Here is a 24,729-nt window from a genome sequence, read left to right on the forward strand (position 1 = left end):
AGGAACCCAAACTTTCTCTCCAACTGCGACCATGGATAGTCTAAGCCACAATCTGCAGTGTCTCTTCGGGGCATTACTCGTGCTCGGCTTATCATGATCCTGTGTGGATAAAGTGCCTGATGTGGCTATAGATTATTTACATTTCCCGCCTGATGATTTCTGGCTACCGTCTTCTGGGTATCACTGCTTTGGGTGTTTATTTAGGTCAGGATGGCCGTCGATACGTTTGGGGATTGGTTTCATTGCTCGGCGACGACCATAAATTGACTTCTTGTTGGAAGGACCTGCCAAGTGCAGCGAATCTCTCTTGTATTCCAGTCCACTATATTGGCGGTTGGCCATGGCTTTATGTTAGGGGTATTTATTCAGCGCACAGCTGCTCCAGCGAAGGAGCGTCCTGGCGCCTGACAAGGTATCCCACACAACACAACAGCCTTGAAAAAGTCCTGTGGGCGAAACACGTGTCGACTGCCTCCGTGGTTAAACCAATTCATGCCTTATACAGAATTTTCATGCGAATAAACGTCAGAATTTGAAAATTATATATTCATACATTGACTTTCTTATCAAGGAGTCTACAGAAACAGCAGTGTGTGTGCTTTGTGGTCAAGTTCTCCCGATTGGCCAGTATACAGTACGGTATTTTGGACCACTGATGGCTTGGTGCCGTCACCGTGTGACCACCACTAGAAAGGACTTCCTCTTGCTTTGCTTTTGATATGTGATATTTTTATGGACTCCCCTATACAATTGAGTCGCTGTGCAAGCGCTTAGCATAGCCACCTTTATCGCATATATTCTGCAATGGCTTCTGCCAAAGAGCCTGTTGGACAGGCCACATCATCCCGGACCTCCCGACCTCCAAGTGCGAGGGTCCGGACATCAAAGCACGCCAGCCCTATAACTGGGGCAGCTCCAGAACAGGAAGGCAGTTGTATCTTGGAGTCGAGAGACGAAAGAAGAACTCATCCTGGACGGACTACTGGCGCTGCCGTAGCTCTGTCCTGTGCACCATCATCCTGCCTGTTGGCGCTGCCACAGCCGTCGTAACCTTCATCCTTCACCGTCGTCCGGATCTGCTGGCGAGGCCGCGGACCGTTGTAACTGTCATCTGCATCGGGACCTGCTTGGCTTCTCCACGGCCCGTCGACCATCCTTCATCCATATCGGGACCTGCTTGGCTTCTCCACGGCCCGCCGACCACCCTTCATCCATCTCGGGACCTGCTTGGCTCCTCCACGGCCCGATCAGCAACCACGCCGAGCTCGAGGATTGAGAGCTATTGAACTCATTGGTAACTAAGACTGTCCCGCTACCCTTTTCCTCAACCAGAGATCAGAACCGAGGGGACCCCTGAGTCCAGACCTCCTTGTATTATATCAACGTAACCTAAGAAGTGCATATAAAGTCTCGTTAACCTTCAATCTTGTGTGGTGTCCGTCTGTGGGGGGGGAAGTTACTATCTGTACAGTCGTTGGAGACGGCTCTCCCTGGAGACCTCTCCCCGTAATCTCGGCCGACCCTCCCGGTCCGTCTAACAGAGCCGCATTTAAATCATCGACTCACAACATGCAGAGAGGAATTTGGGAAACTTACTGCCTCGTACAACCGCTCTTTGCCAATGCTCCTGCTGAAAATTCTCACATTCAGCGACAAAAGCCTCAGCAGTAGGTCATGCCGAAAAGAAGAGGCTAAACTCTCAAACTTGCTTCCTACCAAAGACGCATGTCCTTAGAGGAGCCTGTGTCATTCACAGAGCGGCTCTCTCTCCCCTTCCCTGGATTCTATGGTACCAAGAGGCGCTTCTAAGGTGGGTGATGCACTCTGTGAAAACCCTTTTACCCTACCACATACACTGCTCCTAGGCCTCTCTCCACGTCCCATGGCTCCAGCACCTTACTCACCAGTTCTCAGGGCTCCATGTTGTGTCTCGTGCATCCATCACGTGAAAGGAGTAGGAGTGGCGGGATCTGTCGGAGGTGTTCAGCTCACTCTTGTGCACGACCTCCCCGTGGATGAGCACAAGGCTGCCTGCCAATGCCAAAAACAAGAAAGAAGAAAGCACAAGTTAGGGCACATGCATGATCGTTGGCACCTAGTGGCATCGGTGCTACACCAAAAGGCGGTGCACATATTCTACGGCACAATCGTAGTGTGCACAGCACAAGGAAGATGGGTTGCACCTACAGTGGGGCACAAGGATGGGGGGTGCACATATGATCCGGTATAAAGGTTGTGGGGGGCACATATACTCCAGTATAAGGTTGGTGGGGGTCACATATGCTCCGGTACAAGGGTGGCAGGGGCACATATGCTCCGGTACAAGGGTGGCGGGGGCACATATGCTCCGGTACAAGCGTGGCGGGGTGCACATATACTCTGGTACCAGGGTGGGGGGTGCACATATGCTCCGGTACAAGGGTGTCGGGGGCACATATACTCCCGTACAAGGGTGTTGGGGCACATATGATCCGGTACAAGGGTGTCGGGGGCACATATGCTGCAGAACAAGGGTGTTGGGGGGCACAAATGCTCCGGTACAAGGGTGGCGGGGTGCACATATGCCCCGGTACAAGGGTGTCGGGGGCATATATACTCCCGTACAAGGGTGTCGGGACACATATGCTCCGGTACAAGGGTGTCGGTGGGTACATATTCTCCGGTACAATGGTGTCGGGGGCACATATGCTCCGGTACAAGGGTAGCAGGGTGCACATATGCTCCGGTACAAGGGTGGCGGGGGCACAAATGCTCCCGTACCAGGGTGGTGGACTGCACATATGCTCCGGTACAAGGGTAGCGGGGGCACATATGCTCCGGTACAAGGGTGGCGGGGGCACAAATGCTCCCGTACCAGGGTGGTGGACTGCACATATGCTCCAGTACAAGGGTGTCGGGGCACATATGCTCTAGTACAAGGGTGTCGGGGCACATATGCTCCGGTACAAGGGTGGCGGGGGCACATATGCTCCGGTACAAGGGTGGTGGGGGCACATATGCTCCGGTACAAGGGTGTCGGGGGCACATATTCTCCGGTACAAGGGTGTCGGGGGCACATATGCTCTAGTACAAGGGTGTCGGGGGCACATATGCTTCGGTACAAGGGTGTCGAGGGCACATATGCTCCGGTACCAGGGTGGCAGGGCGCACATATGTTCCGGTACCAGGGTAGCAAGGGGCACATATGCTCCGGTACAAGGGTGGCGGGGGGCACATATGCACCGGTACAAGGGTGTCGGGCACATATGCTCTAGTACAAGGGTGTCGGGGGCACATATGCTCCGGTGCAAGGGTGGCGGGGGCACATATGCTCTAGTACAAGGGGGTCGGGGCACATATGCTCCGGTACCAGGGTGGCAGGGCGCACATATGCTCCGGTACCAGGGTGGCAGGGGGCACATATGCTCCGGTACAAGGGTGGCAGGGGCACATATGCTCCGGTACAAGGGTGGCGGGGTGCACATATAATCTGGTACCAGGGTGGGGGGCGCACATATGCTCTGGTACAAGGGAGGTGGGGCGCACATATGCTCCGGTACCAGGGTGGCGTGGTGCACATATGCTCCGGTACAAGGGTGGCAGGGGGCACATATGCTTCGGTACAAGGGTGGCGGGGTGCACATATAATCTGGTACCAGGGTGGGGTGCGCACATATGCTCCGGTACAAGGGAGGTGGGGCGCACATATGCTCCGGTACCAGTGTGGCGTGGTGCACATATGCTCCGGTACAAGGGTGGCGGGGGCACATATGCTCAGGTACAAGGGTGGCGGGGCACATATGCTCCGGTACAAGTGTGGCGGGGGCACATATGCTCCGGTACAAGGGTGGCGGGCGCACATATGCTCCGGTACAAGGGTGTTGGGGGGCACAAATGCTCCGGTACAAGGGTAGCGGGGTGCACATATGCTCCGGTACAAGGGTGGTGGGGTGCACATATGCTCCGGTACAAGGGTAGCGGGGTGCACATATGCTCCGGTACAAGGGTGGTGGGGTGCACATATGCTCCGGTACCAGGGTGGCAGGGCGCACATATGCTCCGGTACCAGGGTGGCGAGGCGCACATATGCTCCGGTACAAGGATGTCGGGGGCACATATGCTCCGGTACTAGGGTGGCGGGGGCACAAATGCTCCGGTACCAGAGTGGTGGGGGCACAAATGCTCCGGTACCAGGGTCGTGGGCTGCACATATGCTCCGGTACCAGGGCGGGGGGGGTGCACATATGCTCCGGTACCAGGGTGGCGGGGTGCACATATACTCTGGTACCATGGTGACGGGGCACACATATGCTCCGGTACCAGGGTGGCGGGGTGCACATATACTCCGGTATCTGGGTGGCGGGGGCACATATGCTCCGGTACCAGGGTGGCGGGGTGCACATATACTCTGGTACCAGGGTGGTGGGGCGCACATATGCTCCGGTACCAGGGTGGGGGGTGTATATATGCTTCCGTACCAGGGTGATGGGGTGCACATATGCTCCTGTACCAGGGTGGCGGGGCGCACAAATGCTCCGGTACCAGGGTGGCGTGGTGCACATATGCTCCGGTACAAGGGTGGCGGGGGGCACATATGCTCCGGTAACAGGGTGGAGGGGTGCACATATAATCTGGTACCATGGTGGCGGGGTGCACATATGCTCCGGTCCCAGGGTGGTGGGGGGCACAAATGTTCCGGTACCAGGGTGGCGGGGCGCACATATGCTCCGGTACAAGTTACTCCGAGCTGCTGGAGGCCTGCCTGAGTTCTGTGAGGGGGTGTGTCTGCCTGGGATCAGTGAGGGGGTGCACTGCAGGCACCACTCCACAAAGATACTGCATAGAGTTGCTGAGGTGTGGAGGAGCTGTGCCAATGCAAGTGCATACCCCAAGTGGTAGCCCCCATGAAATGAAGGAAAGGAGGCCAGAGCACTGGCCCCCCCCTGCATCTGCCCACGTTACCAACATTGTGCCTCAGAGCATCTTCGTCGTGTACCTGCCAATGCTGCCAACTCCAACGAGGCCCAGCACGAAAGGCCGATTCATTGAGCGAGTGTCCATGGGAGGGACCCAAGCACATCATGGCAAAGTGAGGTGAGCATGTTCCGAGAAGAAGCTGGGCAGCAGGGAGTCGCCATCTGCAGAATCCTATCTGGCATATATGCCAACCTGATTTTGGACCTCCACTGCTTGCTCCATTATCAGCTCTCACGCAAGTGCCCAGGTAGAAGGGTGGTGTCAGTCGTGAGACCCATGAACACTGATGCAGGCTGACCTTCATCTAGGGACCTGGTAAAGTTGTAACTGGCCCACCGGTAGAGCCGGTTGAACAAGGCAAGGGAAGGACAGAATTTTTTACCATGGATACCACCGGCTCTCCCGCTGGTTAACAACTTGAAGGGTGGGGATAAATTAAGCACCTGCCATGTTCTCGTGAAGCGTGAACCCGTCATCTCTACATGTGGACTATGGAGGGAGTAGAGCGCGTTAGCATAGAGACCACCCTGCAGATTAGCCTTGTGTACTGTGTAGCAAATGTAATCCACTAAGATCTTTGTGGTGCTGAGTTGTTGGAAGACTAAAAAACTTATTTCTTAAGATCAAGTGTTACCTGGACATTGTAAACACTGGTGAGTTACTGTGTACTTTTTGTGAGTTCTGAGTAACCCTACACAACCACCCTGGGAAAGCCTCGAGCTGCTCGCCCACATCTACCACTAAGAATCAAGTGCAGAGGTGTGTACTTAGTGCTCCATTTGCAAGGCCATAGTAGGTAAAACTCGAGGATAGCAGTGGTAAACGCCCCTAACGCCCATGTCTGTGGCATAGCACACCCTGCATGCCCAAGACCCCCAGATGCAGTCTGCCATACATACCCCTTTTGACAGGCACTGGCACAAAGAGGTCTTCCTGGTACTTCTGCTCTGAGCCCACAAACGTGGTCCTGGGGTGAGAACCCTCCGGGGTGCGAACCATACGGCGTGTGATCCCACCTGTGGACAAAGGAGGCAGAAACATGAGACCAGGAGAGGAATGTGGGAGGAGAGGAAAAAACTGGGGAATAGAGGGTGGAAGGAGAGGAAACAGCTGGAGAAGAGAGGGTGGAAGGAGAGGAAACAGCTGGAGAAGAGAGGGTGGAAGGAGGGAAACAGCTGGAGAAGAGAGGGTGGAAGGAGAGAAGGCAACTGGAGAAGAGAAGGTGGTGAAGGAGAGTAGGATCTGCTTCTTATAGTTACCCCCACTTTTTGCTGATGTTTCACTGTTTTCGAATTAGTCTGGCTGGGATCCTGCTATTCAGGACCCCAGCCGTGCTGCTTTCTCTTATAAACTGATTGCATGTACTTTAGGTACACTCCAGTTTGGATTCTAGGGTACCCTTGTAAGTCCCTAGTATATGGTATACTATATACCCAGGGCATAGGTACCCCAGAGGCCTCCCAGGGGCTGCAGCATGTATTATGCCACCCCTGAGAGGCCACTCAAATTGACACCATAGGTCTGCTACTGCAACCTGTGTAAGGTGGTTTATGCACCCCTTACTTAGATATAGGTTCACTAGTCAGTCAAATAACTTTATTCGGTTTGTTTGTACAAAACCATCAAAGTATACAAAGAATAAAAACATTGTCAAATCACAAGTTAAAAAATATTTTTAAAAAGTGCATTTTCGATTAGCTTATTGAAAGAGGTGAATGAAATGGACAGTCAAACATTCATCACAATACATTAAGAGACAGATGTGGGCTCATAATGTAAGAAAGTGGCTCTATATATACTGGACCAAAGTAAGGTACAGTGTGTATAGAGACCACAAACCCCAGAGGTATGGCAGAGGTTAAAGTTAGATATAACCTTACTCTCTAAAGTGGTAGCTTGGTCGAGCAGTAAGGCAGTACCAGAGGACAGTGTAAAGCATTTGTTGTACACACTCAGTCAGAAAAAGGTTTGACACACTCAAGAACTGAACTCCAGGCCAATTGTTTTTATATCCAAAGATATAGTTGTTTTATTTTTAGAACCAATAGGTATCAAAATATACTTTTCTCAAAATGAGTGACTTTAGGTAAATACTTTGCAGAAAGGCAATAAACTTTGTAAGCACAATAGCTACAGTGGTTGCAATAGGCAACACAATTCTAAGTACTCCTAGGTCCAGTACTGGGACTTCTACCTAAGACAGGTAAGCAATTACGTTTTTTTTTAAAAAAACCTTTATTGATGCACTCAAAGTATTAAAAGTGCCGGCCTACAACCACAGGGGCCGGCCGCAAATTAGCAAAGCAATTTAAAGTTATGTATCTATTATCGACCCTGGCGACGTCTGCGAAGAAATTGCAGCATATGATTGGATGCATCACCAGTACAAAGGGCATATCAAAGGTTTCGTTTTTTCTTTTTTGAAGAAGCAGTAGTGGCATTACTGTAAGAGGCGTCACACCATACTTTAAGAAGCAATACGAGATGAGGGGATGTACCACGCACTGCAGTCAAGAACAGGTAACAAATAATACAGCCTTAGTCACGTGACAGAACAGGAATAAAAATAAATCTATTAGCAAGCGATCAAGTGCGAGTACCATCCAGAAAACCCACTCTCAGGAGAAATTGAAGTAGAAGCTGGTGTAGACGTCCCATGAATCTGAGTCATGTTAGGGGGCAGTACAGCTGAGCCATGTCAGGGGGCAGTAAAGCTGAGTCATGTTAGGGGGTAGTACAGCTGAGCCATGTCAGGGCACTGTACAACTGAGTCATGTTAGGGGGCAGTACAGCTGAGCCATGTCAGGACACAGTACAGCTGAGTCATGTTAGGGGGTAGTACAGCTGAGCTATATTAGGGGGCAGTACAGCTGAGCCATGTCAGGGCACAGTACAGTGGAGCCATGTCAGGGCACAGTACAGCTGAGCCATGTCAGGACACAGTACAGCTGAGCCATGTCAGGACACAGTACAGCTGAGCCATGTCAGGGCACAGTACAGCTGAGCCATGTCAGGGGGCAGTAAAGAGGAGTCATGTTAGGGGGTAGTACAGCTGAGCCATGTCAGGGCACTGTACAACTAAGTCATGTCAGGGCACTGTACAACTAAGTCATGTTAGGGGACAGTACAGCTGAGCCATGTCAGGGCACAGTACAGCTGAGCCATGTCAGGGGGCAGTAAAGCGGAGTCATGTTAGGGGGTAGTACAGCTGAGCCATGTCAGGGCACTGTACAACTGAGTCATGTTAGGGGGCAGTACAGCTGAGCCATGTCAGGACACAGTACAGCTGAGTCATGTTAGGGGGCAGTACAGCTGAGCCATGTCAGGGCACTGTACAGCTGAGTCATGTTAGGGGGTAGTACAGCTGAGCTATATTAGGGGGCAGTACAGCTGAGCCATGTCAGGGCACAGTACAGCTGAGTCATGTTAGGGGGCCGTACAGCTGAGCCATGTCAGGGCACAGTACAGCTGAGCCATGTCAGGGGGCAGTACAGCTGAGCTATATTAGGGGGCAGTACAGCTGAGCCATGTCAGGGCAAAGTACAGCTGAGTCATGTTAGGGGGCAGTACAGCTGAGCTATATTAGGGGGCAGTACAGCTGAGCTATGTTAGGGTACAGTACGGCTGAGCCATGTTAGGGGGCAGTACAGCTGAGTCATGTTAAAGGGCAGTACAGCTGAGCTATGTTAGGGGGCAGTACAACTGAGCCATGTCAGGGCACTGTACAGCTGAGTCATGTTAGGGGGTAGTACAGCTGAGCTATATTAGGGGGCAGTACAGCTGAGCCATGTCAGGGCACAGTACAGCTGAGTCATGTTAGGGGGCCGTACAGCTGAGCCATGTCAGGGCACAGTACAGCTGAGCCATGTCAGGGGGCAGTACAGCTGAGCTATATTAGGGGGCAGTACAGCTGAGCCATGTCAGGGCAAAGTACAGCTGAGTCATGTTAGGGGGCAGTACAGCTGAGCTATGTTAGGGTACAGTACGGCTGAGCCATGTTAGGGGGCAGTACAGCTGAGTCATGTTAAAGGGCAGTACAGCTGAGCTATGTTAGGGGGCAGTACAGCTGAGCCATGTCAGGGCACAGTACAGCTGAGTCATGTTAGGGAGCAGTACAGCGGAGCTATGTTAGGGGGCAGTACAGCTGAGCCATGTCAGAACACAGTACAGCTGAGCCATGTCAGGGGGGCAGTACAGGTGAGCCATGTTAGGAGGCAGTACAGGTGAGCCATGTTAGGGGGTAGTACAGAGGATGCATTTTATTGAGCAGTACAGTAGTACCATGTTACATGTATTTTTAAAGCGCACTATAATCCTTAAGGGTATCCTGGCCATGAGCCGGTGAGAGTACCAAGCCCTGCCTAGGGTAGGTTGGTTAATTGAAAATCCAGTTCTTCATCTTCTTGTGGCCTTCAAGAGGACCGGAGGACACTCTGATGTGGAGTGGGAGGTTAGTCCACGCTTTAGCAGCGATGTAAGGGAACACCCGTCCTCCGGATCGGATTCTGTGTATGCGTGGGATGCAAGTAGGAGAGCTGCAGAGCAGAGCTGCCTGGGCTGTTGGTGGAAGGAGATGGAACTGTTCAGGTGGTGGCACTAAGTTGTGTAGTGCCTTGAACGTGTGAGGAGTTTGAAATGAACGCCTTTGTAGTGGGAGCCGGGAGAGGTCCCTGAGGAGTGGGGTGATGCGTGTGCTGTGCGGCATGTTAAGGATGAGCCTTGCTGGCGAGTTCTGGATTGGGTGAGGTGGTGATCCTGGTAGAGGTTATTCCCGTTGCCCAACTTGCTGGTGACTAGGCCGTGAGTGATGGATTTATCTTTTGTTTCATGGGGGCCCTTTGAAGAGATACCATGTTAGCGAGCAGGCGTAGGGAACCACCTAAGCAAGCAGTGTGATGGAGCCATGTTAGCGAGCAGGGGTAGGGAACCACCTAAGCAAGCAGTGTGATGGAGCCATGTTAGCGAGCAGGGGTAGGGAACCACCTAAGCAAGCAGTGTGATGGAGCCATGTTAGCGAGCAGGGGTAGGGAACCACCTAAGCAAGCAGTGTGATGGAACCATGTTAGCGAGCAGGGGTAGGGAACCACCTAAGTAAGCAGTGTGAAGGAGCCATGTTAGCGATCAGGGGTAGGGAACCACCTAAGCAAGCAGTGTGATGGAGCCATGTTAGCGAGCAGGGGTAGGGAACCACCTAAGCAAGCAGTGTGATGGAGCCATGTTAGCGAGCAGGGGTAGGAACCACCTAAGCAGGCAGTGTGATGGAGCCATGTTAGCGAGCAGGGGTAGGGAACCACCTGAGCAAGCAGTGTGATGGAACCATGTTAGCGAGCAGGGGTAGGGAACCACCTAAGCAGGCAGTGTGATGGAACCATGTTAGCGAGCAGGGGTAGGGAACCACCTGAGCAAGCAGTGTGAGGGAGCCATGTTAGCGAGCAGGAGTAGGGAACCACCTAAGCAAGCAGTGTGATGGAGCCATGTTAGCAAGCAGGTGTAGGAACCACCTAAGCAGGCAGTGTGATGGAGCCATGTTAGCGAGCAGGGGTAGGAACCACCTAAGCAGGCAGTGTGATGGAACCATGTTAGCGAGCAGGGGTAGGGAACCACCTGAGCAAGCAGTGTGATGGAACCATGTTAGCGAGCAGGGGTAGGGAACCACCTAAGCAGGCAGTGTGATGGAGCCATGTTAGCGAGCAGGGGTAGGGAACCACCTGAGCAAGCAGTGTGAGGGAGCCATGTTAGCGAGCAGGAGTAGGGAACCACCTGAGCAAGCAGTGTGATGGAGCCATGTTAGCGAGCAGGAGTAGGGAACCACCTAAGCAAGCAGTGTGATGGAGCCAGGTTAGCGAGCAGGGGTAGGGAACCACCTAAGCAAGTAGTGTGAGGGAGCCATGTTAGCTAGCAGGGGTAGGGAACCACCTAAGCGAGCAGTGTGATGGAGCCATGTTAGCAAGCAGGGGTAGGGAACCACCTAAGCGAGCAGTGTGATGGAGCCATGTTAGCGAGCAGGGGTAGGGAACCACCTAAGCAAGCAGTGTGATGGAGCCATGTTAGCGAGCAGGTGTAAGGAAGCACCTAAGCAAGCAGTGTGATGGAGCCATGTTAGCGAGCAGGGGTAAGGAAGCACCTAAGCAAGCAGTGTGATGGAGCCATGTTAGCGAGCAAGGGTAGGGAACCACCTAAGTAAGCAGTGTGATGGAGCCAGGTTAGCGAGCAGGGGTAGGGAACCACCTAAGCGAGCAGTGTGATGGAGCCATGTTAGCGAGCAGGGGTAGGGAACCACCTAAGCAAGCAGTGTGATGGAGCCATGTTAGCGAGCAGGTGTAAGGAAGCACCTAAGCAAGCAGTGTGATGGAGCCATGTTAGCGAGCAAGGGTAGGGAACCACCTAAGTAAGCAGTGTGATGGAGCCAGGTTAGCGAGCAGGGGTAGGGAACCACCTAAGCGAGCAGTGTGATGGAGCCATGTTAGCGAGCAGGGGTAGGGAACCACCTAAGCAAGCAGTGTGATGGAGCCATGTTAGCGAGCAGGGGTAAGGAAGAACCTAAGCAAGCAGTGTGATGGAGCCATGTTAGCGAGCAAGGGTAGGGAACCACCTAAGTAAGCAGTGTGATGGAGCCAGGTTAGCGAGCAGGGGTAGGGAACCACCTAAGCAAGCATTGTGAGGGAGCCATGTTAGCGAGCAGGGGTAGGGAACCACCTAAGCAAGCAGTGTGAGGGAGCCATGTTAGCTAGCAGGGGTAGGGAACCACCTAAGCGAGCAGTGTGATGGAGCCATGTTAGCAAGCAGGGGTAGGAAACCACCTAAGCGAGCAGTGTGATGGAGCCATGTTAGCGAGCAGGGGTAGGGAACCACCTAAGCAAGCAGTGTGATGGAGCCATGTTAGCGAGCAGGTGTAAGGAAGCACCTAAGCAAGCAGTGTGATGGAGCCATGTTAGCGAGCAGGGGTAAGGAAGCACCTAAGCAAGCAGCGTGATGGAGCCATGTTAGCGAGCAGGGGTAGGAAACCACCTAAGCAAGCAGTGTGATGGAGCCATGTTAGCGAGCAGGGGTAGGGAACCACCTAAGCAAGCAGTGTGATGGAGCCATGTTAGCGAGCAGGAGTAGGGAACCACCTAAGCAAGCAGTGTGATGGAGCCAGGTTAGCGAGCAGGGGTAGGGAACCACCTGAGCAAGCAGTGTGAGGGAGCCATGTTAGCGAGCAGGAGTAGGGAACCACCTGAGCAAGCAGTGTGATGGAGCCATGTTAGCGAGCAGGAGTAGGGAACCACCTAAGCAGGCAGTGTGATGGAGCCAGGTTAGCGAGCAGGGGTAGGGAACCACCTAAGCAAGCAGTGTGATGGAGCCATGTTAGCGAGCAGGGGTAGGGAACCACCTAAGCAGGCAGTGTGATGGAGCCATGTTAGCGAGCAGGTGTAAGGAAGCACCTAAGCAAGTAGTGTGATGGAGCCATGTTAGCGAGCAGGGGTAAGGAAGAACCTAAGCAAGCAGTGTGATGGAGCCATGTTAGCGAGCAAGGGTAGGGAACCACCTAAGTAAGCAGTGTGATGGAGCCAGGTTAGCGAGCAGGGGTAGGGAACCACCTAAGCAAGCATTGTGAGGGAGCCATGTTAGCGAGCAGGGGTAGGGAACCACCTAAGCAAGCAGTGTGAGGGAGCCATGTTAGCTAGCAGGGGTAGGGAACCACCTAAGCGAGCAGTGTGATGGAGCCATGTTAGCAAGCAGGGGTAGGAAACCACCTAAGCGAGCAGTGTGATGGAGCCATGTTAGCGAGCAGGGGTAGGGAACCACCTAAGCAAGCAGTGTGATGGAGCCATGTTAGCGAGCAGGTGTAAGGAAGCACCTAAGCAAGCAGTGTGATGGAGCCATGTTAGCGAGCAGGGGTAAGGAAGCACCTAAGCAAGCAGCGTGATGGAGCCATGTTAGCGAGCAGGGGTAGGAAACCACCTAAGCAAGCAGTGTGATGGAGCCATGTTAGCGAGCAGGGGTAGGGAACCACCTAAGCAAGCAGTGTGATGGAGCCATGTTAGCGAGCAGGAGTAGGGAACCACCTAAGCAAGCAGTGTGATGGAGCCAGGTTAGCGAGCAGGGGTAGGGAACCACCTGAGCAAGCAGTGTGAGGGAGCCATGTTAGCGAGCAGGAGTAGGGAACCACCTGAGCAAGCAGTGTGATGGCGCCATGTTAGCGAGCAGGAGTAGGGAACCACCTAAGCAGGCAGTGTGATGGAGCCAGGTTAGCGAGCAGGGGTAGGGAACCACCTAAGCAAGCAGTGTGATGGAGCCATGTTAGCGAGCAGGGGTAGGGAACCACCTAAGTAAGCAGTGTGATGGAGCCATGTTAGCGAGCAGGTGTAAGGAAGCACCTAAGCAAGCAGTGTGATGGAGCCATGTTAGCGAGCAGGGGTAAGGAAGCACCTAAGCAAGCAGCGTGATGGAGCCATGTTAGCTAGCTGAACTGAGCACAGGGCTGAAAATCCATTCATGTGCGGGGCATTGGTTTGGCACAATACAAGGAGCCATGTTAGCGAGCAGCTCAACAGAGCCATGTTAGAGGCAATATAAGGAACCATGTTGTTCTGAAGCACCACAGACCTATCTCAGGGCTCAATATTACAGAGCATGTAGGGACACCATAGGGGGGAGCCATGTTACGGACAGTACGGTGAAGCTATTTTATCAAGTAGTACAAAGGATCAATGTTAGGGCGCAGTGCAACAGAGCTGCATGGGGGAGCAGTACAAGGAGCCACGTAAGCGAGCAGTGCAACAGAGCCATGTCGATGAGCAGTGCAAAGAGGCCATCTTAGGGCATAGCACTGCAGCAGAGCTGTGCCAGGGAGCACTGCAGCAGAGCTGTGCCAGGGAGCACTGCAGCAGAGCTGTGCCAGGGAGCACTGCAGCAGAGCTGTGCCAGGGAGCACTGCAGCAGAGCCGTGCCAGGGTGCACAGCAGCAGAGCGGTACCAGGGTGCACAGCAGCGGAGCTGTGCTAGAGTGCACTGCAGCAGAGCTGTACCAGGGTGCACTGCAGAGGAGCCGTGCCAGGGTGCACTGCAGCAGAGCTGTGCCAGGGTGCACTGCAGCAGAGCTGTGCCAGGGTGCACTGCAGCAGAGCTGTGCCAGGGTGCACTGCAGCAGAGCTGTGCCAGGGTGCACTGCAGCAGAGCTGTGCCAGGGTGCGCTGCTGCAGAGCAGTGCCAGGGTGCTCTGGAAAACAACAGTTGATGGACAGAATGCAGAAAAATGTCATACATTCATCCCAGTACAGAGATCTGGGCCTAAATCCATCGTTTTTTGCACTCCACACCACCCCAGTTCAGAAATGGCCATATGCAAATCAGCCTTGACCCTGTGCCTCATGGGAACAGTCCAGCCCGAACTGCCAAGCCATGTCTTTCCTGGACCGGAATCAAGCATCCTAGGACCGGTTTCTGGCTATCAGCCTTCTTCAGCCTGGATAGCTTGACTCCAGTGGTGTGGAGAGCATGAGACTCACGTCTGAGCGTACCCATCCCACTCGGGGTGACAAATGCAAAAACAACAATTGATGGACAGAATGCAGAACAATGTCATAATTCACCCCAGTACAGAGATCTGGGCCTAAATCCAGAGCCTTGCCATGCCAGGGTGCACTGCAGCAGAGCCGTGCCAGGGTGCACTGTAGGAGAGCTGTGCCAGGGTGCACTGCAGGAGAGCTGTGCCAGGGTGCACTGCAGTGGAGCCGTACCAGGGTGCACTGCAGCGGAGCCGTGCCAGGGTGCACTGCAGCAGAGCCATGCCAGGGTGCACAGCAGCGGAGGCGTGCCAGGGTGCACAGCAGCGGAGACGTGCCAGGGTGCCTGGCAGCAGAGCCGTGCCAGGGTGCACTGCAGGGGAGCCGTGCCAGGGTGCACTGCAGAGGAGCCGTGCCAGGGTGCACTGCAGGAGAGCTGTGCCAGGGTGCTCTGCAGCAGAGCCATGCCAGGGTGCACTGCAGGGGAGCTGTGCCAGGGTGCACAGCAGCGGAGCCGTGCCAGGGTGCGCTGCAGCAGAGCCGTGCCAGGGTGCACTGCAGGAGAGCTGTGCCAGGGTGCTCTGCAGCAGAGCCATGCCAGGGTGCACTGCAGGGGAGCTGTGCCAGGGTGCACTGCAGCAGAGCCGTGCCAGGGTGCACTGCAGCAGAGCCGTGCCAGGGTGCACTGCAGGAGAGCTGTGCCAGGGTGCTCTGCAGCAGAGCCATGCCAGGGTGCACTGCAGGGGAGCTGTGCCAGGGTGCTCTGCAGCAGAGCCATGCCAGGGTGCACTGCAGGGGAGCTGTGCCAGGGTGCACTGCAGCACAGCTGTACCAGGGTGCACTGCAGTGGAGCCGTACCAGGGTGCACTGCAGCGGAGCCGTGCCAGGGTGCACTGCAGCGGAGCCGTGCCAGGGTGCACAGCAGCGGAGCCGTGCCAGGGTGCACAGCAGCGGAGCCGTGCCAGGGTGCACAGCAGCGGAGCCGTGCCAGGGTGCACTGCAGGGGAGCTGTGCCAGGGTGCACTGCAGGAGAGCTGTGCCAGGGTGCTCTGCAGCAGAGCCATGCCAGGGTGCACTGCAGGGGAGCTGTGCCAGGGTGCACTGCAGCAGAGCCGTGCCAGGGTGCACTGCAGCAGAGCCGTGCCAGGGTGCGCTGCAGCAGAGCCGTGCCAGGGTGCGCTGCAGCAGAGCCGTGCCAGGGTGCGCTGCAGCAGAGCCGTGCCAGGGTGCACTGCAGCAGAGCCGTGCCAGGGTGCGCTGCAGCAGAGCCATGCCAGGGTGCACAGCAGCGGAGGCGTGCCAGGGTGCACAGCAGCGGAGACGTGCCAGGGTGCCTGGCAGCAGAGCCGTGCCAGGGTGGACTGCAGCAGAGCCGTGCCAGGGTGCCCTGCAGCAGAGCCGTGCCAGGATGCACTGCAGCAGAGCCGTGCCAGGGTGCACTGCAGCAGAGCTGTACCAGGGTGCACTGCAGCAGAGCCGTGCCAGGATGCACTGCAGCAGAGCCATGCCAGGGTGCGCTGTAGCAGAGCCGTGCCAGGGTGCACTGCAGTAGAGCCGTGCCAGGGTGCGCTGTAGCAGAGCCGTGCCAGGGTGCCTGGCAGCAGAGCCATGCCAGGGTGCGCTGCCGCAGAGCTGTGCCAGGGTGCGCTGCAGCAGAGCCATGCCAGGGTGCGCTGCCGCAGAGCTGTACCAGGGTGCACTGCAGCAGAGCCGTGCCAGGATGCGCTGTAGCAGAGCCGTGCCAGGGTGCACTGCAGTAGAGCCGTGCCAGGGTGCGCTGTAGCAGAGCCGTGCCAGGGTGCCTGGCAGCAGAGCCATGCCAGGGTGCGCTGCCGCAGAGCTGTGCCAGGGTGCGCTGCCGCAGAGCCGTGCCAGGGTGCACAGCAGCGGAGCCGTGCCAGGGTGCTCTGCAGCAGAGCTGTGCCAGGGTGCGCTGCAGCAGAGCTGTGCCAGGGTGCACAGCAGCGGAGCCGTGCCAGGGTGCACAGCAGCGGAGCCGTGCCAGGGTGCTCTGCAGCAGAGCTGTGCCAGGGTGCGCTGCAGCAGAGCTGTGCCAGGGTGCACAGCAGCGGAGCCGTGCCAGGGTGCACAGCAGCGGAGCCGTGCCAGGATGCACAGCAGTGGAGCCGTGCCAGGGTGCACAGCAGCAGAGCCATGCCAGGGTGCGCTGTAGCAGAGCCGTGCCAGGGTGCACAGCAGCGGAGCCGTGCCAGGATGCACAGCAGTGGAGCCGTGCCAGGGTGCACAGCAGCGGAGCCGTGCCAGGGTGCCTGGCAGCAGAGCCATGCCAGGGTGCGCTGTAGCAGAGCCGTGCCAGGGTGCCTGGCAGCAGAGCCATGCCAGGGTGCGCTGCCGCAGAGCTGTGCCAGGGTGCACAGCAGCGGAGCCGTGCCAGGGTGCACAGCAGCGGAGCCGTGCCAGGGTGCACAGCAGCGGAGCCGTGCCAGGGTGCACAGCAGCGGAGCCGTGCCAGGGTGCACAGCAGCGGAGCCGTGCCAGGGTGCACAGCAGGGGAGCCGTGCCAGGGTGCACTGCAGGAGAGCTGTGCCAGGGTGCACTGCAGGAGAGCTGTGCCAGGGTGCACTGCAGCAGAGCCATGCCAGGGTGCACTGCAGCGGAGCCGTGCCAGGGTGCACAGCAGCGGAGCCGTGCCAGGGTGCACAGCAGGGGAGCCGTGCCAGGGTGCACTGCAGGAGAGCTGTGCCAGGGTGCGCTGCAGCAGAGCTGTGCCAGGGTGCGCTGCAGCAGAGCCATGCCAGGGTGCACTGCAGCGGAGCCGTGCCAGGGTGCGCTGCAGCAGAGCCATGCCAGGGTGCACAGCAGCGGAGCCGTGCCAGGGTGCGCTGCAGCAGAGCCATGCCAGGGTGCACTGCAGCAGAGCCATGCCAGGGTGCACTGCAGCGGAGCCATGCCAGGGTGCACTGCAGCGGAGCCGTGCCAGGGTGCGCTGCAGCAGAGCCATGCCAGGGTGCACAGCAGCGGAGCCGTGCCAGGGTGCGCTGCAGCAGAGCTGTGCCAGGGTGCGCTGCAGCAGAGCTGTGCCAGGGTGCACTGCAGGGGAGCTGTGCCAGGGTGCGCTGCAGCAGAGCTGTGCCAGGGTGCACTGCAGCAGAGCTGTGCCAGGGTGCACTGCAGCAGAGCTGTGCCAGGGTGCACTGCAGGAGAGCTGTGCCAGGGTGCGCTGCAGCAGAGCTGTGCCAGGGTGCGCTGCAGCAGAGCTGTGCCAGGGTGCACTGCAACAGAGCTGTGCCAGGGTGCGCTGCAGCAGAGCTGTGCCAGGGTGCACTGCAGCAGAGCAGTGCCAGGGTGCACTGCAGCAGAGCTGTGCCAGGGTGCGCTGCAGCAGAGCCATGCCAGGGTGCACTGCAGCAGAGCTGTGCCAGGGTGCACTGCAGCGGAGCCGTGCCAGGGTGCACTGCAGCAGAGCTGTGCCAGGGTGCACTGCAGCGGAGCCGTGCCAGGGTGCACTGCAGCGGAGCCGTGCCAGGGTGCACTGCAGCAGAGCTGTGCCAGGGTGCGCTGCAGCAGAGCTGTGCCAGGGTGCACTGCAGCAGAGCTGTGCCAGGGTGCACTGCAGCGGAGCTGTGCCAGGGTGCACTGCAGCAGAGCTGTGCCAGGGTGCACTGCAGGGGAGCTGTGCCAGGGTGCGCTGCAGCAGAGCCATGCCAGGGTGCACTGCAGCAGAGCTGTGCCAGGGTGCGCTGCAACAGAGCTGTGCCAGGGTGCACTGCAGGGGAGCTGTGCCAGGGTGCGCTGCAGCAGAGCCGTGCCAGGGTGCACTGCAGCAGAGCTGTGCCAGGGTGCACTGCAGCGGAGCCGTGCCAGGGTGCACTGCAGCAGAGCTGTGCCAGGGTGCACTGCAGCGGAGCCATGCCAGGGTGCACTGCAGCAGAGCTGTGCCAGGGTGCGCTGCAGCAGAGCTGTGCCAGGGTGCACTGCAGCAGAGCTGTGCCAGGGTGCACTGCAGCGGAGCTGTGCCAGGGTGCACTGCAGCAGAGCTGTGCCAGGGTGCACTGCAGGGGAGCTGTGCCAGGGTGCGCTGCAGCAGAGCTGTGCCAGGGTGCGCTGCAACAGAGCTGTGCCAGGGTGCGCTGCAGGGGAGCTGTGCCAGGGTGCACTGCAGGGGAGCTGTGCCAGGGTGCGCTGCAGCAGAGCTGTGCCAGGGTGCACTGCAGCAGAGCCGTGCCAGGGTGCACTGCAGCAGAGCTGTGCCAGGGTGCGCTGCAGCAGAGCTGTGCCAGGGTGCGCTGCAACAGAGCTGTGCCAGGGTGCGCTGCAGGGGAGCTGTGCCAGGGTGCACTGCAGGGGAGCTGTGCCAGGGTGCGCTGCAGCAGAGCTGTGCCAGGGTGCGCTGCAGGGGAGCTGTGCCAGGGTGCGCTGCAGCAGAGCTGTGCCAGGGTGCGCTGCAGCAGAGCTGTGCCAGGGTGCGCTGCAGCAGAGCTGTGCCAGGGTGCACTGCAGGGGAGCTGTGCCAGGGTGCGCTGCAGCAGAGCTGTGCCAGGGTGCGCTGCAGCAGAGCTGTGCCAGGGTGCGCTGCAGCAGAGCTGTGCCAGGGTGCACTGCAGGGGAGCTGTGCCAGGGTGCGCTGCAGCAGAGCTGTGCCAGGGTGCGCTGCAGCAGAGCTGTGCCAGGGTGCGCTGCAGCAGAGCTGTGCCAGGGTGCGCTGCAGCAGAGCTGTGCCAGGGTGCACAGCAGCGGAGCCGTGCCAGGGTGCACAGCAGCGGAGCCGTGCCAGGATGCACTGCAGCAGAGCTGTGCCAGGGTGCGCTGCAGCAGAGCTGTGCCAGGGTGCACTGCAGCAGAGCTGTGCCAGGGTGCACTGCAGCGGAGCTGTGCCAGGGTGCACTGCAGCGGAGCTGTGCCAGGGTGCACTGCAGCAGAGCTGTGCCAGGGTGCACTGCAGGGGAGCTGTGCCAGGGTGCGCTGCAGCAGAGCTGTGCCAGGGTGCGCTGCAACAGAGCTGTGCCAGGGTGCGCTGCAGGGGAGCTGTGCCAGGGTGCACTGCAGGGGAGCTGTGCCAGGGTGCGCTGCAGCAGAGCTGTGCCAGGGTGCACTGCAGCAGAGCCGTGCCAGGGTGCACTGCAGCAGAGCTGTGCCAGGGTGCGCTGCAGCAGAGCTGTGCCAGGGTGCGCTGCAACAGAGCTGTGCCAGGGTGCGCTGCAGGGGAGCTGTGCCAGGGTGCACTGCAGGGGAGCTGTGCCAGGGTGCGCTGCAGCAGAGCTGTGCCAGGGTGCACTGCAGGGGAGCTGTGCCAGGGTGCGCTGCAGCAGAGCTGTGCCAGGGTGCGCTGCAGCAGAGCTGTGCCAGGGTGCGCTGCAGCAGAGCTGTGCCAGGGTGCACTGCAGGGGAGCTGTGCCAGGGTGCGCTGCAGCAGAGCTGTGCCAGGGTGCGCTGCAGCAGAGCTGTGCCAGGGTGCGCTGCAGCAGAGCTGTGCCAGGGTGCACTGCAGGGGAGCTGTGCCAGGGTGCGCTGCAGCAGAGCTGTGCCAGGGTGCACTGCAGGGGAGCTGTGCCAGGGTGCGCTGCAGCAGAGCTGTGCCAGGGTGCGCTGCAGCAGAGCTGTGCCAGGGTGCGCTGCAGCAGAGCTGTGCCAGGGTGCGCTGCAGCAGAGCTGTGCCAGGGTGCGCTGCAGCAGAGCTGTGCCAGGGTGCACTGCAGCAGAGCCGTGCCAGGGTGCACTGCAGCAGAGCTGTGCCAGGGTGCGCTGCAGCAGAGCTGTGCCAGGGTGCGCTGCAACAGAGCTGTGCCAGGGTGCGCTGCAGGGGAGCTGTGCCAGGGTGCACTGCAGGGGAGCTGTGCCAGGGTGCGCTGCAGCAGAGCTGTGCCAGGGTGCACTGCAGGGGAGCTGTGCCAGGGTGCGCTGCAGCAGAGCTGTGCCAGGGTGCGCTGCAGCAGAGCTGTGCCAGGGTGCGCTGCAGCAGAGCTGTGCCAGGGTGCACTGCAGGGGAGCTGTGCCAGGGTGCGCTGCAGCAGAGCTGTGCCAGGGTGCGCTGCAGCAGAGCTGTGCCAGGGTGCGCTGCAGCAGAGCTGTGCCAGGGTGCACTGCAGGGGAGCTGTGCCAGGGTGCGCTGCAGCAGAGCTGTGCCAGGGTGCACTGCAGGGGAGCTGTGCCAGGGTGCGCTGCAGCAGAGCTGTGCCAGGGTGCGCTGCAGCAGAGCTGTGCCAGGGTGCGCTGCAGCAGAGCTGTGCCAGGGTGCACTGCAGCAGAGCCCTGTTAGAATCCACTACAGAGCCATGTTAGGGGGCATTTCAAGGAGACATGTGATGGTGCTGTGAAGCCATGTTAGGAAGTCCTGCAGTGGAGCCATGGTAGGATGCACTGCAGTGTATCCATGTCTGATGCAGTGCAGTAGAGCAATGTCAAGATGCATGTTGGCGAGCAGTCCAAAAAGCCATGTTCTGGTGCTGTGCAGTAAAGGGGAAATAATGTTAGGGCGAAGTACAACAGAGCCATCTTAGGGCGCCGTACAACAGAGCTTGTTAGGGCACTGTATCATAGAGACATGTTAGGGTCACCCATCTCGCCGCCAAGACATGGAACACCCTCCCACTGAGCCTACGACAGACCCAAGACCTGCTGAACTTCAGGAGGATACTAAAGACCTGCCTGCTGTTCGATCAGTAGCGGCCCCCACCTCCCACCCCCAGCGCCTTGAGACCCTCGCGGGTATTTAGTGCGCTTAACAAATGACTGATTGATTGATTGGTCAGTACAACAGAGCTTGTCAGGGCACAGTATCGCAGAGCCACGTTAGCGAGCAGTAGGAGAACAGGTGTTTGAACTCTTCTCACTTGTGTGGGAGCCAGGAATGAACCAAAGGCAGCCATTGTCTTCCGTGGCCTCCTCCAACGCAATCCAGAACCCAGTCACCCTTCCAAGTGGCTCCGTATGAAGAAACGTAGCGTCCTGATGAGGAGTCACTGAAACCACAAAGAATATTAATGAGAAGATGTGGCACAAACTCCGCACACATCAGGGGATGAAAACTTGTGTGGCACATCCCCTGAACACTGGCATCAAACAAGCAATAAAGCATTGTGTAGCACTGGCATGCCACATTGACCTTCAACACGTGATAACACACTGTGTAGCACTGGCATGCCACATTGAACTTCAACACGTGATAACACACTGCATGACACAGACATACCACACTGACATTCAACATGTGATAACACACTGCGTGACACAGACATGCCACACTGACCTTCAACATGTCATAACTCACTGCGTGACACAGACATACCACATTGACCTTCAACACGTGATAACGCACTGCATGGCACTGACATACCACACTGACATTCAACATGTGATAACTCACTGCGAGACACAAACATATAACACTGACATTCAACACGTGATAACACACTGCGTGGCACAGACATAACACATTAACCTTCAACACGTGATAACACACTGTGTGGCACAGACATGCCACATTTACCTTCAACACGTGATACCACACTGCGTAGCACAGACATAACACATTGACCTTCAACACGTGATACCACACTGTGTGGCACAGACATAACACATTGACCTTCAACACGTGATAACACACTGTGTGGCACAGACATAACACATTGACCTTCAACACGTGATAACACACTGCGTGGCACAGACATAACACATTAACCTTCAACACGTGATAACACACTGTGTGGCACAGACATGCCACATTTACCTTCAACACGTGATACCACACTGCGTGGCACAGACATAACACATTGACCTTCAACACGTGATAACACACTGTGTGGCACAGACATAACACATTGACCTTCAACACGTGATAACACACTGTGTGGCACAGACATAACACATTGACCTTCAACACGTGATAACACACTGTGTGGCACAGACATAACACATTGACCTTCAACACGTGATAACACACTGCGTGGCACAGACATAACACATTAACCTTCAACACGTGATAACACACTGTGTGGCACAGACATGCCACATTTACCTTCAACACGTGATACCACACTGTGTGGCACAGACATACCACACTGACATTTAACATGTGATAATACCCAGCATGGCACAGACACTGCGTTGCACAAACATACTACACTGACATTCAACATGTGATAACACACTGCGTGGCACAGACATACCACATTAACCTTCAACACGTGATAACACACTGTGTGGCACAGACATAACACATTGACCTTCAACACGTGATAACACACTGTGTGGCACAGACATAACACATTGACCTTCAACACGTGATAACACACTGTGTGGCACAGACATAACACATTGACCTTCAACACGTGATAACACACTGCGTGGCACAGACATAACACATTAACCTTCAACACGTGATAACACACTGTGTGGCACAGACATGCCACATTTACCTTCAACACGTGATACCACACTGCGTGACACAGACATACCACACTGACATTCAACATGTGATAACTCACTGCGAGACACAAACATATAACACTGACATTCAACATGTGATAACACACTGCGTGACACAGACATGCCACACTGACCTTCAACATGTCATAACTCACTGCGTGACACAGACATACCACATTGACCTTCAACACGTGATAACGCACTGCATGGCACTGACATACCACACTGACATTTAACATGTGATAATACCCAGCATGGCACAGACACTGCGTTGCACAAACATACTACACTGACATTCAACATGTGATAACTCACTGCGAGACACAAACATATAACACTGACATTCAACATGTGATAACACACTGCGTGACATAGACATACCACATTGACATTCAACCCATGATAATACAATGCATGGCACAGACATACCACATTGACCTTCAACACGTGATAACGCACTGCATGGCACTGACATACCACACTGACATTCAGCACGTGATAACGCACTGCATGGCACTGACATACCACATTGACCTTCAACACGTGATAACGCACTGCATGGCACTGACATACCACATTGACATTCAACATGTGATAACGCACTGCGTGTCACAGTCATACCACACCGACATTTAACATGTGATAATACCCAGCATGGCACAGACACTGCGTTGCACAAACATACTACACTGACATTCAACATGAGATAACTAACTGCATGGCACTGACATACCACACCGACATTTAACATGTGATAATACCCAGCACGGCACAGACACTGCGTTGCACAAACATACTACACTGACATTCAAGCTTGAGATAACTAACTGCATGGCACAGACATACGTGGGGTACAGACATATCACACTGACATCCAACACATGATATCTTACTGCATGGTGCAGACATACCTAACTGACATTCAACCCGTGATAACACTCTGAGTGGAGAAGGTATACCACACTGACATTCCAAACATGATAACACACTACATGGCACAGAGATCACATCTTGAATGTCAGTGTGGTATAACTCACTGCATGGCACAGAAACTGCGTGGCACAGATATGCCACACTGACATTCAACACGTGATAACACACTGCATGGTACAGACATACCATACTGATATTCAACATGAGATAATTTACTGAGCCGGTTCTGGTGGCTCAGTGGACTAATGTGTCCACTGCAGGGGCCTGTGTTCGACCTCATGGTCACAGGTTCAAATCCCGGCGGGTCCACTCAGCCTTTCATCCATCTGAGGTCGATAAAATGAGTACCATTGAGTTGGGTAACAATAAACATCTGTTATTCAGCGCCAAGAAACCGCTGGGTGAACGTGCGCTTTACAAATACACATGTTATGTTATGTTATGTTACTGTGTGGCACAGACATAGCACACTGACCTTCAACACATAACTTACTACATGGCACAGACATACCACACTGACATGCAACATGTGATAACGCACTGCGTGACACAGACATACCACATTGACCTTCAACACGTGATAACACACCTGATGGCACAGACATCCCACACTGACATTCCACATGTGATATCACACTGCATGGCACAGACACAGCGTGACACACATACCACACTGACATTCCACACCTGATAACACATTAAGAGGCACAGACACTGCATGGCACAGAAATCCCACACTGACATTCAACTCTGGATAACTCACTGCATGGCACAAACACTGTGTGGCACAGATATACCACACTGACATTCCACATGTGATATCACACTGCATGGCACAGACACAGCGTGACACACATACCACACTGACATTCCACACCTGATAACACACTAAGTGGCACAGACACTGCATTGCACAGACATACCACACTGACATTCAACACGTGATAACTCACCGCATGACTCAGAT

The 24,729-nt window shown here is 56.1% G+C and overlaps 1 protein-coding gene across 4 annotated transcripts in view; it reads right to left on the reverse strand.

The window, feature by feature from the left end:
* The window catches only part of PHYHD1 (phytanoyl-CoA dioxygenase domain containing 1), a 171,303-nt gene that overhangs the window by 37,089 nt on the left and 109,485 nt on the right, over positions 1–24,729 (reverse strand). For all 4 annotated transcript variants that reach the window (XM_086924863.1, XM_086924866.1, XM_086924865.1 and 1 more), the window contains exons 9-11: positions 21,236–21,364; positions 5,856–5,972; positions 1,905–2,031 (exon numbers count right to left, since the gene is read on the reverse strand). In XM_086924863.1, the coding sequence (XP_086780989.1) occupies positions 1,905–2,031; positions 5,856–5,972; positions 21,236–21,364 (373 nt within the window). The remainder of the gene's footprint in view (positions 1–1,904; positions 2,032–5,855; positions 5,973–21,235; positions 21,365–24,729) is intronic.

Source organism: Lissotriton vulgaris, chromosome 5 (assembly GCF_964263255.1).
Source record: "Lissotriton vulgaris chromosome 5, aLisVul1.2, whole genome shotgun sequence".
Taxonomy (NCBI): domain Eukaryota; kingdom Metazoa; phylum Chordata; class Amphibia; order Caudata; family Salamandridae; genus Lissotriton; species Lissotriton vulgaris.